At 38.2% G+C, this 13,499-nt stretch overlaps 1 protein-coding gene across 2 annotated transcripts in view; it reads left to right on the plus strand.

The window, feature by feature from the left end:
* Nsmce2 (NSE2/MMS21 homolog, SMC5-SMC6 complex SUMO ligase) overlaps positions 1-13,499 on the plus strand; it is a 252,361-nt gene that overhangs the window by 43,979 nt on the left and 194,883 nt on the right. Inside the window, exon 3 of one of the 2 annotated variants that reach the window (XM_013521309.1) lies at positions 6,016-6,087. The exons of the other annotated variant lie outside the window; for it this stretch is intronic. Within the exon in view, the coding sequence (XP_013376763.1) occupies positions 6,016-6,087 (72 nt within the window). The remainder of the gene's footprint in view (positions 1-6,015; positions 6,088-13,499) is intronic. 2 annotated transcript variants of the gene reach the window in all.

Below are 13,499 nucleotides of genomic sequence, written 5' to 3' on the forward strand. Positions count from 1 at the left end.
AGAAATTTTGTATGTATGTATATACAGGATAGTTAACATAGTTGTTCTACTCTCTTCTGTTTCTTTGCTGAAAGAAATGGTCAGTGATTCCTTAATTGATCAATATTGCATGTCTCTCTGTGTTTTCATGAGAAACCACTGTGAAGATACCAATATGTAATACAGCAAGCAATGTTAATTTCCTACCACTTTGTTTGTAGCTCTGTATTGTCTGCACTGTTTTTTTACTATTTTGTAAAAGGTTGTCTGTCTGTTAATGTTTTCCTCCTTTTATTTTTAAAATAAAAAAATAAAAGAATTTTTAAATTTAAAAAAATATACATCAAATGCTTAAAGAATATGTCTGGCAATTTCACATGAATGTAAAAGGCAAGTACTATGGAACATAAGAATAAGATTGCAGATATACTTTGAGAACATTACTGGCCATCTACTCTAGCTTGCTCTTTAACTTGAGGGAGCTGAGCCCCTGAAAAACTTAAGTTATCAGCCCTAAATCTCAGAGGAAGTTGATGGGCCTCAGTGTCCTGATTCAGTCCCATATTATTTCCACTTTTATTCTACTTTTCTCTTCAGTATCTATGTGAAACACATGAGATTTATTAGCTGGATTTTAGAATTTCATCCTATTTAGATGAGCTTAATTAAAAATTGCACAGATGTTCACTTGGAGAATGATAATTTGTAGCTAAAATTAGAAGCAACTCTAGTAAATTTGCAACAAACATTGTATGCATTTTCAAAAATAGATGTGTGTAAATAACTAAGATTTTTAAGTAGAAAAGTTCATTTTAAAACAAATACTTTTGTAGAAAGCATTATTTAGTGGACCTTACACCCAGTTTTGTTTTTCTATGTTAAAAGGCCCAAAATAATTGAGTATAAGAACGAGTAAACAAGAAGTCCACATTTGTTGGGAACAGTTTCTCTTTATCTTACAATTCTTTGAGTTCAGAAAGAATCTTGGAGGAAGGGCAATTTATGATTTTAACATAAAATTATGAATTAAAATAATGGATCTCAAATTTTACAATGCATCAGAATCACTTCAAAGACTTGTGAAAATACAGATTTCTGGGTTGTCCCCCTGACGTTTTTTAGTTCAATCCGTGGTGTCAAATTGGATAATTTGCATTTCTAGTGAGTTTTTAGCCCATGTACATGCCACTAGTCTGGCAGCTAGACTTTGAGCACTAATGGATTAATGAAAACAAAAATAATAAATTATCCTCTGGGAAGGTGATTTTAAACTAAATGCTGATTTATAAAAATATCTGTTGACAAATATTTTCATAATTTAGATAAAAGTTATAATGGTGAGCCTGGGCATCATGGCACATGCCTGTAATCCCTAGCACTCTTGGAGACTGAAGCAGGAGAATCACAATTTCAAGCCTAGCCTGGGCAGTTTAGTGCCTGAGACGTCTCAAAATAAAAACATGAAAAGGGCTGAGAATACAACTCAGTACTGATGCCCTGAACTCAATCCCCAGTACAACCACTACCACCAAAATAAGTCACAATGATGATATTAGATATTATGATTGTAAAATCTTTCTGAGACATTATGATATGAAAAATTAGATTGCCAGGCATAGTGGTGCACACCAGTAATCCCAGCACTTGGGAGGTTGAGGTAAAGGATTATTGTGAGTTTGAGGCCTGTCTGGGATACAGAGTGAGTTCAAGTCCAGCTTGAGCTACCTAGTAAAACCCTGTCTCAAACCTCCCTGAAAAAAAAATTATATGGTTAGTATGCTTTTTAAATAACATAATTATCTGAAAGTTCAGAATTGTATGTGTAGTATAAGGGGACTCTAGTCCTTCCAGATACTTGCCAACACCTGGTACATGTGGATTTCTTAATGTTAGCCCTTCTAATAGGTATTCAATGATAAGTAATAGTGGTTTTATTTTGTGTTTTCCTAATGATCAATAAAATTGAGCACCTTTTCATATGCTTATTTGGCATTCCTCTCTGGTGAAGTTTCTGTCCATATTTGTTACTGTTTTTGTCTCATTATTGCGTCTTGAGTGGTCTTTATTCTGTTCTGAATGTAAGTTCTTTGTAAGATACATGATTTGTACATTCTCCCAGCCTGCAATGTTATTAGCACATTTTTTTGTTAGCACATTTTTTGAATAGCAGAAGTTTTTAATTTGGATTACATGCAGTTTGTCAATTATTGTTGGATATGTTTTATTTATTTATTTATTTAAAAGAGTAAAAGGATAACATAGTAATGGGGGATTTACCAAATTACAGACAAAGTGGTAGGACAGTATCAATGGTTGTTATTTTACCTATTGGTATCTTCAAGATAGTTTCTCAGGAAAACAAATAGACAAATAATAGTGAGTTATAGACAAAAATGGTAGGAAATTATCAATGGTTGTTGTACTATACTTTGATTTCTTCAAAGTGGTTTCTAGGGCAAACAAATAGAGCTATACATGAGTGATCAATTAAATAATCATTGACTATTCTCAGTGGTTGTTGCTGAAAACACATAGTAATAAACTACATCCATTTATGAAATAGCATAAGAACAAGAGAAACATTACAGAGTTATGGACAGATTGGTAGGAAATTGTCAGTGGCTGCTGTAATACATGTTGGTATCTTCAAAGTGGTTTCTCAGGAAAACAGAGATATGCAAGAAAGATCTAACAAGTAGTTACGGCCTAAGGGTTGTGAAAAATAGTGGATTACCTCCTCATCAGTGATGCCTTCCACTGAGGTGTGACAGCTGGAAGGAAGGCCCGCATTGAAAAGAAGGACTGAGAGACTAGCACCAGTGTCCAGCAATAGGCTGTTTACTTTTTCCTCTATAGTCATGATTACACGGGGCTCCTCCTTGAAGATAACGGTCTGGCCAGAGGGAGAAGGCAGAGTATGCCCTGGGCCCCTTCATTCCTTTTGGACCAGCTGATAGGAGGGGTCTGAGGTTTGGGGCCTTCACTTCAGAGGGCAGTCTGACCTCTAGTGGTCACCTTTACAGTCAGGGCATGGCCCAGGGGGCTTCTTAGGGCAATCCCCCCTTGAGGTGGCCTGGCTTTTGACAGCTATAACCGATGAATGTAGTCAACGGGTTCTTCTTGGGGCCCCAAGAATCAGACTTAGGGTCTGTTTCTCTTAGTGCTGCAACAAAGGCAGCTGTTTTTTCTCAGTTTCTTTGTTTTCTCTCCTTGGGTGCCTCCTAACGGCTATAAAATACTGAGGAGGCAATTCTTACTACCATGTCAAGTGAGCTCTCTGGGGCAAAAGCCATTTTTTGTAGCTTTTTTTCTACTATTTGGGGCTGACTGAGTAATAAACATACCTTTAAGAATAGTTTGTCCCTCTACTAACATGGGATCCAGGGAAGTATGCTTTATCAATGCCTCTTGTCTAAGAAAGCAGAGGGGTGTTCTCTCCAGCCTCCCAGTGCATTGGGATCCCGCAACCACTTAGTGTCCTCTCCCCAACTGTCAACACAGGCAGCAGGAACATGTGGATGAAGTCCTCAGCCCGCTAGTCAATCTCAGCACCATCAGGTGCAAAGTGTCCCAGGCAGGTAACCTAGACACGTACCTTCTCCATGAAGATGGTTCTTTAAAATCTGAATATTGGGCACCCATGTAATCCATGAAGTCTTGGTGCAGACCTCTCTGGAGCTCCACTCACACCTCCACCACAGCCTGTACAGTTAGGGGAAGAATGGCCTCTTGGGGGGGGGGGTCTCCCCAGGTATTGCTCAAGGTCTTCCTGGTTTCCAGCTCCCAAGTGGCTCCTGCATCTCCAGTCAGCTCTACCTCTGAGTCGTTGGGCATTGGTACTCTCGAGTTTTCTGAGTCCTTGTTCATCAGCTACTTCTCCATTGACTCCGGACCTTTCTGGCTCTCAAGGGAGGAAGAGCGACTGGCCATGTGGTATGCTTTCCCAGAGGTTTCTCCATGTTGGAATGCTTCATGCACGTCTCCGGGCGGGCCTATTGTGTCAGTGTTTCTCTGTGGCATGGCATTTCTTGACTGCTTGGTGGCAGCTGGCCAGAGGGCCGGCACACGTCTCCACACTGCTTCCCAGGCACCTGTTACCTGCCTTTCCAGGTGCCAGCAGCCTGCCTGCCTCCCCGGGCACCCACGCAGCTGGGTGCGCTGGCCCTGAAGGGCCCACGCTCCCCAGCCATGCGGCCTCCTAGAGCGGGCGCCTGCAGCCTGCCTGCTTCTCCAGGCGCCTGCGTGGCTGGGTGCTCTGGGTCCCAAAAGGCTCCAGATGTGTTTTTATTATATCTTTTCTAGATATACTTTTATTGTATCTAAGAAATCTTCTTCCTAACCCGTTTGCATAGGTTTTTTAAAATTTTCTATAATTTTTCTGGATGTTTTAGATTTTGCATTTATGATTGTGATACAATCTGACTAAAAGTCTGTGTACAGTGCAAGGTATGAGGCATGGATCTCCTCTTCTCTTCCTTGCCTTTCTCATAGGAATAGCCATTTTTCCCAGCACCTCTACATCTTTGTTAGAAAGACTTTTGTCAGCTGAGTTGCATTTGCACCTTTGTCAAATCAGTTCTTCATATGTTTATGGTTTTATTTTTGGTATCTGTTCTGATAAATTTTTGTCCATCTTTATACCAGTACCACATTGTCTTTAGTACTGAAGCTTTATAATAGGTTTTTAGGTCAGATAGTCCTATAACTTTGTCTTTTTTAAGGTTACTTTGTGTATTCTAGTACCTTATCACTTTTCAGCCTCTTGACTAAGATCAAGTGTATTCTAGGTCCTTTGCATTTGTATATGAATTTTATTTATTTATTTATTTATTTATTTATTTTTTATATATGAATTTTAGAATCAACTTGTCAATTTACAAAAGTCTGCTGAGATTTTGGTAGGTATTATGTGGCCTGAAAGCTTCCTCAAGATACTAAGAAGAATGCTTTTAATATTTTTTTATTAATGGCTACTTGGATTATGTTAAAATTTTAAAAACTGTGCTGCAGAATGTGAAAAGAAGATAAAATAACTTCTTACTTGCAATGTTAAGAAAAGATACTAAGGTCAGACATTATGGAACAGTTATTTATGCTCTGGCGATTCTCCTTTCTTAGCAAAATGTGTAGTCTAAGCTTTTAAAACTGTCTGTTTCAAGCAGAAGAACAACTCTCATCCATTACTGAATCTCACCTGTAAATGGAAATACTGTAGCAGGCTTTTGATTCACAAGAGAGTGGCTGATGGCTGATTTGTACTTGAGAGAGGAGTGGTAGCAGCATGGAAGAAGGATTAGAGTGAAAAGGAAAAGGAAATCAGTGAGGAAGCAAGTCAGTGACATGAGGAAGAACAATAAAGATTACGATTAGGGAGTAAAAAGCTCTAAAATGTAATTACGTACCAACTCCACACATTATGTTCTACAAACATATAGTAAGAAAAGTTTTAAAATTTTTTTGAAAATTGAAATTAAGGCAGCTGTAGTTGGAGAAGAGATATTAGTTGATTTTGGTGGGAAGAATTGCTAGAACATCATGAGTAGTTAGATGTGGAGGATGTGAAGAGGGAGGAGTCTTAAGATGACTTCAAGTTTTAGGTCTTGCAATTAGTTTGGTCCCTTTTGGTTTCCAAGACTGAATGCCTGTAGGATGTGATTGGTTGGAGCCTCCCATTTTATAAATACTACTGCACTATTAAAATTGATACCCTGGAGTTGAGAACCGCTCAGTGAATATTAATAGTTCTTTATTTCTTACTTTGTACTTCATTGTAATTATTACCTAAAATCAGATACATTACTGAGTGATCATTCCCATTACAGGAATTTAATTTGCCCAATGAAGAGTTCTCGAAGAAGTTTCTAGTACTGTAGACTTAAGCGCCTGTGGGCCATGATAAGGATCTTTTAAAGAAGGGAAGGTAAAAACATCTTGGGAGTCACTGCTGGTTTAAAAATATTAACATAAGTAATGAGGAATGAATCAGAGTTGCCTTAAAATATCTGAGATGTGTATTTTCTTTTTTTTTTTTTTGAGATGTGTATTTTCATAAATTTGCACTGCATGGAGGAGCAAATGTGAGAAGATATGCTCTATCAGACAGAACAGGTATTGTGATGTTTGTAGTCAATTACAATAAGCTTATTTTCTGGAAGTGGCAATGATTTAAATTTTACTGATTATTTACCATTATGTTCATGAAACCAAACGTACTTTACTTTTCAAAAATAATAGAGAACAACAAAGGCAAGGCAAGAGGCATCACAATTCCAGACTTGAAATTATACTACAAAGCTACTATGATAAAATCATCATGGTACTGGCAAAACGTCAGATCTGAGGATCAGTAGAACAGAATAGAAGTGCAGACACAACTCCAAACACGCTCAGCCACCTTATCTTTGACAAAGGGTCCAAACCTATTCACTGGACGAAAGGTGCTGGAAAAACTGGCTCTCTACACACCAAAGACTAAAATAGACCCTATTGCCATGTACTAAACTAAAGTTGAAATGGATCAGAGTTCTAAATATTAAAACAGAAACACTAAATCTACTGGAAGAGAAAGTAGGTAAACTCTTGAAGACATAGGTATAAGCAGAGAGTCCATGAACAAAAGCCAAACTGCACGGGGGAAATACTTCAAAGAATCAACAACTGGGACCTTATACTATTAAAAAACTTTTGCACATCAAAAGAAATCACCAACAGAGTGAAAAGACAACCCACAGAGTGGGAAGAAATTTTAGCCAATTGTCCCTCAGATAAAGAACTTCTATCTAGAACATACAAAGAATTGAAAAAAATCATATCCCCCCTAAATTCAGAGACTCAGTCTAAAAATGGGCATCTGAGATGAATACACACTTCTCAGATGAAGAAATACAAATGGCAAATATATGAAAAAATGTTAAAATGAAAAATAATTTTCAAAAATATGAAAAAATGTCATTTGAAAGGTGCAAATTAAAACAACACTGAGATTCCATCTCATTCCAGAAAGAATGGTATCATCAAGAAATCAACCAATAACAAATGCCGGTGGGGCTGTGGGGAGAAGGAACACTTCTCCACTATCAATGGGAGTGCAAGCTGGTGCAACAACTGTGGAAATTGTATGGCGATTCCTCAAAAAGCTAGGGTTAGAGGTCCCATTTGACCCAGCTATTCCCCTTCTGGGTATCTTCCCAGAAGAATTAAAAACATCATACCACAGTGATATATGTACACTCATGTTTATAGCAGCACAATTTGTAATAGCTAAATCCTGGAAACAACCCAAATGCCAATCAACTGAGGAATGGCTAAAAAAAATGTGGTATTTTTATACTATGGAGTACTACTCAGCCATAAATAAGGATAAACTTGAGATTTTTATAGGTAAATGAATGCAACTTGAGACCATACTCATTAGTGAAATAAATCAGACTCACCTGTGTAAACATCATATTGTCTCCCTGGTATGAGAAATTGAAAGAATCAATAAGGTCTAAAATGTACAATAGGTATTGTGAAATGAGAAGAAATTGTTGAAAAGGAAAAAGGACCTAGGATGGGGGAAAGAGGAAAAGAGGGAAGAGAAAAGGGGAAAAATGCAAGTTAGTTATACTATTAGTGTCTCTTAGTTCATAGAAAAAGGAAGGTTTGCACTAATATCAATTGGAGAATTTTTTATGCCCATATCTTATACTCTGAGTAACTACTTTAAAGATAGTAATATGCATTGTATTACTTGTTGTTATTCTATCATCTTGTTATGAAATTTTACCTTTTGCATAAAATTAAAAAACAGAATTTATTATCAGATAGGAATATGAAATGCAATTGATCCTTTCACTTCTAGAAGCCTTTTACTCTTTCCTTAAAAAAATGTTTCTCAGAACGAAATACTCCTCACTTAGAACAACATTTAAGAGCTAGATAAATAAGAGGTTATAGGTCCTGTCATTAGTCTTAGAACCAGTAAACTTATCAGATACCCTAGAATTTGTGCTTATAGTTCTTGAGGACTTAATTTGTTTAAACTATTTCTTTATTGTCTGTTTTAAAGTAGGCTGCCCCTATTTGTTATTTTTCCTGATGAATTTGAAAATAAGTACAGAAATAGGCTGATCTAAGGCAGTTACCATCCACTTTCAAGCTAAAGATCATTAACCTTTTTTTGGTAGCTACTTTTTTTGAGTAGCTATCTCCTTTATGAACCTACTTGATGTTTTATTCTTGCTCATCCTACTTCCTGTTACCATGTGATGAATTAGGTGGATAAATTCCAGGCTCTTTTGTACAATGAACAAAGAACTACAAGCATATGATCCAAATGGCGAGTGAAAAGCAGCTATGTTTACTAAAAATCACAGGACAAGTCTGTGCTGACAAAAATATGACATAAGTGGAAAAGTAGTGCTGGGATGATGAGAAAGCAAAAGCACTGCACATATTTGAATCAACGCATAACAGCCCCAGATAAATGAGGCTTTTGGAATTAAAGGCTATGCACCTCTGCCCAGGTGCCTCCCCTGAGTCTGCAGTTATGATTGACAGAGTGCTGTGTTATCTCAGGGCTCGCAGCATGCATGTCTGTCCCAGAATTTGGTGCTCTTAATTACATGCATGGGATATTGTGACTGTTCTTGAAACCTCAATAAGGTTTAAGTAAGGTAAAGGTAACTAGGTGATCCAAAATATGTACATGTGCAGCAAAGATCTCCTGGGTTTTCGTTATGATTCTCTGCCATAGGACAATGGAGGGAGGAATGGCTCTTGGATGTTGTTTTAAAATTAAATGGAGGGAAAGGAGTGATTTCCTCAGCTACCCTGTTTCTAACAGTGCTGCTCCTTTCTCTACTTTGTTTCACTAGAGTGACTGCCTTGACACAGTAAGGCTGCTGTCCAGTCTAACACACAGCTCTTAGGAGGGCTTTCACTGATATCCTCTGGCATGGAAATGGGTTCTGCCCAAAGGGTGAGGGTGATCGAGGCCACTGGGAGAAGGGACTCTTCTATGTAACAGTCCCTAATTTAAGTACTTTCTCTACAGCCCAATAGATGTGTCTGACTGTAGATCCAGGTACATTACTTCTCTGAGCCATTTTTTCTTCCATAAAATGGGGATATGATTTTGTCTTTTTCAAAGAGCTATTGCAAGGATCAAATGAGATGATATATGTTAAAAAAAATGATATATGTAAATTGGTTTTAGTGTCTGGCACATAATAAATGTTTGATAAATATTATTTATTTCACTAATTGAAAGAAAACTGAGAAAAGCAAGGTTGTTGAATTAATGCATCACAGAAAATAGGGAAAGTCCAGTCGGCCAATTAGATGACAGATTGAGCCTCAGAAAGACCTCTGCCTTCTGAATGAAATGAAAAGCCATATTTCATAGACATGAAACCTGATGAATTGTAGATTGAAAAAAATCAGTTACACTATATAAGAAGGGAGAGGTCTGACTTAATGAAAGTTTCTGAGTTTTTTGGTTTATTTTTCATTGATAAGATGAAGGAATTTGATGATTGTCCTGGGAAGTAAAGACTTGCAGGGTAGGAGATATTTACTAGCCTCCCTTCTGGTCATTGAAGGACTGTGATCTGGAATAGAGTGGAAACTTTCCCGAGGGCCCAGGAGGTGGCTATTCTGTAGCTTTGGAGTAGAGGACTAAGGTTCAAGTCCTACTTCTTGCTTGAGGTGGAGTCACTTAACCTGTCTGAGCCACAGTTTCATCAACCATAGAAAGCAGAGAATCAAGTCATTCTATAAAAGGTTATGAGGTATAAGTAAATTAATATGTGTGAAAGAGCAGTTCAGATTTATTGTTGTCATTGCCTGGAAACGTTCTGGGAGGAGCTGAATCACCTATCTTTGGGAGGACTCTAATAATTAGAGCTATTCCGCAGTGGAATAAACTTTCTCATCACACTGAAAGCCAAAGTCCACGTAGTTATTTAAGGGCTTTTTAGGAAATTTGACATGCAGTAAAAGGTCTCTGAGTGAAGACACAGGTGGACCTTATTGCCTGCTCTCTTGCGGGCCTGGCACAGTGCATGCACATGGTCTGTGCTTGGTAAGCAGTTGTCGAATGAGTCGCCTTTCTCTGCTCATACTATTTGCTTCTTTACTCAGCACTGCTCTTTTCTTGTTTTAATGTGGAACATTCTTTCCCAGATGTGTTTGTCTGTGTGTGGGATTTTAGAGTGGATATTTTGATGTTGGAGTAGCACAGCTCTCTTCCCGTTCTTTCCTTCCTGTGCATTGAGTCTGTGCTCGGTGAAGGTGTGCCGCTTTTTAAATCTATCTCTTTGTCTTTTTGTCTCTAGGACATAGAACGTTGTTATGGTTTTCACTGCAGGACCTGAGAGTAGTTTCTCCTCGGGTGTAGTCATTTCTACACTTCTTCTTTTTGCTCTTCTTGTAAACAGTTTGATTTCTCTAGACACTTTTATACCTATACATTCTTATACCTAGAATGTCTCTATGGGGTTATAATGCTGGGAGCCTTATAGCAGAGGCTTGTGGGGAGCCTTAATGGAGATATCTCATTATATTATTATTTGAGTTTTTCAATCATATGCTTTATTAATTTTAAAACTTTTAAAAAGTGTACAGGAAAATGCCATGCTTTCTAGTTATTAGCTTAAGTGAAACAGAAGATTTCCACTGTGAACATTGCAAACTACATTTTTTTTTTCAAACTACAATGCACAGAGCAAAGCAGCCTTCATGTCTTAAGTCTTCTGAGTTTGAGATACCATGTGGAGTGCTTTACCAACATTCCCATTTAATTTTCTCCATAATCCTGTCTGGGTTAAGACTTGTTTCATTTTGCCTGTGCTGCCACAGATTCATGGGAGAGCTTTGGTTGAACCAGCATCAGAGGCAAGCTCAGTTCCTTGTGCCTCCTTCCTGGTCTCTAAGCCTTTCACTGGGGGTGAAATTGGGCACAGCCAAGGACTGGAAGACTGGACAAAGTGGCAGCCATTGGACTTACATTGGTTATGCCACTGTGAATATTGCTTGCTACCATGCATTCAGCATGTCTTTCCAGTGTATCAAGGAAAGAAGCTCAAGAAAGATGCAGAAAAACCATTTAAGTCAAATACAAGACAGACTTGACCTTGAAGATTAAGGGATTTGTGGCTGTATGTATATGATCAAAAGCATACCTGTAGTGCTTTTGATGACTGGAAGAAATTGATTTCTAAGATTTTATGTGATTAATTAATTATAGAATTTATTTCAGGCAGTATTTGGGGTTATACCTTTATCATGGTAGTTTTTTTTTTTTTTTTTTTTTTCTCCGGTACCGGGAACCGAACTCACGACCTTGCGCTTGCCAGGCAGGCACTTTTGCCGCTGAGCTAAATCCCCAGTCCCGGAAATGCCTTTTTAATGCAGGATATCCTGGCCTCTACTACTCTGAGGTAAAACTTAGTCTTAGTCTATCTCTCATTTTCTCTCTTGCAAGGTTATCTTTAGGAGAATTTCTTTTTATAATGAGTAGCTTACTCACTATATTATGACTTTTGTGAAGTGTACTTTATGTCTGTGTAGTAGTGCAGATTCTGTGGCCTGTGCCTCCCTTGCCTAATTAAAATGAGACCTGAGTTCAGTCATCATTCCTTCACTTAGTAACTGTGACCTGAGCAATGATTTGCCTCTGTGAGCATCAGTTTTCTTATTGCTGCAGTTTGTTCATTTTGAGATGGTGTCTCACTATGTAGTTTAGGCTGGCCTTGAACTCACAGCGATCCCCTCCTGCCTCAGCCTCCTGAGTGCTGGGATTACAGACATGTGCCATTGTGCCTGGTCTCTGCCCACTTCCCATTGCTGTAACAAAAGAGTGGATGATGTGGATATTCAAAGTGCCTGGCATGTAGTGTGTGCTCAGTGGAGATGTGTTCCCTTTTAAAATCCTTTTCTTTTCATTTTGTTTGACCATTTTAACTTGGAGTTGGTCTTGGTGGCAAGGAACATGGACATTCCAGTCTGGGACTCAGCTGATGACCACTTGCTCATTCTTAAAGACAGGACTCCTTAAAGTGGAGACTCAAACCCACCAAGCCCAGCTGTGTTCTGTGGCAGTGTTAGCTGCTCCTCCTCCCCTTGTTTCACAGCACCCTAATTGACACTGCTCAGCACGGGTTCACGAGGCAGATGAGTGGCTTGCAGAAGAGTGTGATGTTCACAAAGCTGCTCACTGGGCAGTGAGTTTCAGAAACCTCAGTGCTTGGGAAGTCAGTACAAATGGTGCTGGATACTTTTGAGTTCTATGGGCAAGATACTGTCAGCACTTAAACTAATTACAGTTGCAGATTCATTATCCATTCTGTAGTAATTATAATGACAGATAATGTTTTCTCCGTGTTTACTGGGGGGCAGGCCCTGTGCCGATCATTTTACCTGCACTATTATCTTACCTCGTTCTCATCATTCTTACCAACCGTATGAGTTAGGTACTGTTGTTATACCCACAATACAGATGAGAAACAGACTCTAACAAGTACAAGAGCCCAGACTGGAGTGAAAGATGGTTCCAGAGCTGCTTTTTTCACTTACTCTGCTGTGCAGCTTCCTCATCTGTGTCATTATGATAAGAGGATTGTGCAAATATCTAAAGATGACAGTAAGGGTGACAATTTCTTCAGGATTTTTCCCATAGTTGCTGTGCTTATAAAGAAAAAGCTGCTTACTACATGTGTCATACACTTGTTATTCTCTTTACTATTACTTCTAGTGGGAGGCAATTATAAAATACAGAGTCAGTTTTAATTTTACCACACTAATGTATGTAAGGAAGAATAATTATAACTTAAAAGTACAGTGTCGGGAGGAGTAACCAAGTTTCTATTAAATATCACTCACGCTGTGAGTAAGTCATTAAACTCAACTCTGATGGATGTATAACGATTGCTTAACCTCAGGCTGCCTGGAGAAAGCACACACACACTCTTACAGGGAGATGTGTGCATAGATAGATGTTGTTAGAGGTAATTGGAGCTATGTTTTCCGAGAGGAATGGTGTGTTTGCTTTGGTGGAGAGAGTTTGGGGGTATGGTTTATACCAGTGACAGCAAACTTTTTAGAGACTGCCAAATTGCAACCCAAAACCTACTTATTTATCAGAAAGTGCCAATAACTGTAGTTAAATGTGAACGCTGAGGTTTTAGTGTAGAAAAATAATTCTACATTAACATCTTTTACCATAAAAGAAAAACATGTTAACACTCGTGCCATAGGTTCACCATCACTGGTTTATGTTGTCACTTATTTGAGTTTATCCCAAAAGAATAAGTGCTTATTTATAAAACATAGAATATTCAAGTTCTAGTTTGAAGAGATTAGGAAATGCTTATTCCATGTTTCAGAAAATAAAATTTTCCTGCTGTATGTTCCATTTATCCTAAGAAGTGTAACGTATAATCAGGCAGTCCTCTGTCTCCTTTCTTTCCTTCCTCCTTTCCAAAATGGTTGTGTGTACTTTATGACATCTAATGTTTATCAGATTCTTCTGAGTATAT

Source organism: Chinchilla lanigera, unplaced genomic scaffold (genome assembly GCF_000276665.1).
Source record: "Chinchilla lanigera isolate Chin_1 unplaced genomic scaffold, ChiLan1.0 scaffold00060, whole genome shotgun sequence".
Taxonomy (NCBI): Eukaryota; Metazoa; Chordata; class Mammalia; order Rodentia; family Chinchillidae; genus Chinchilla; species Chinchilla lanigera.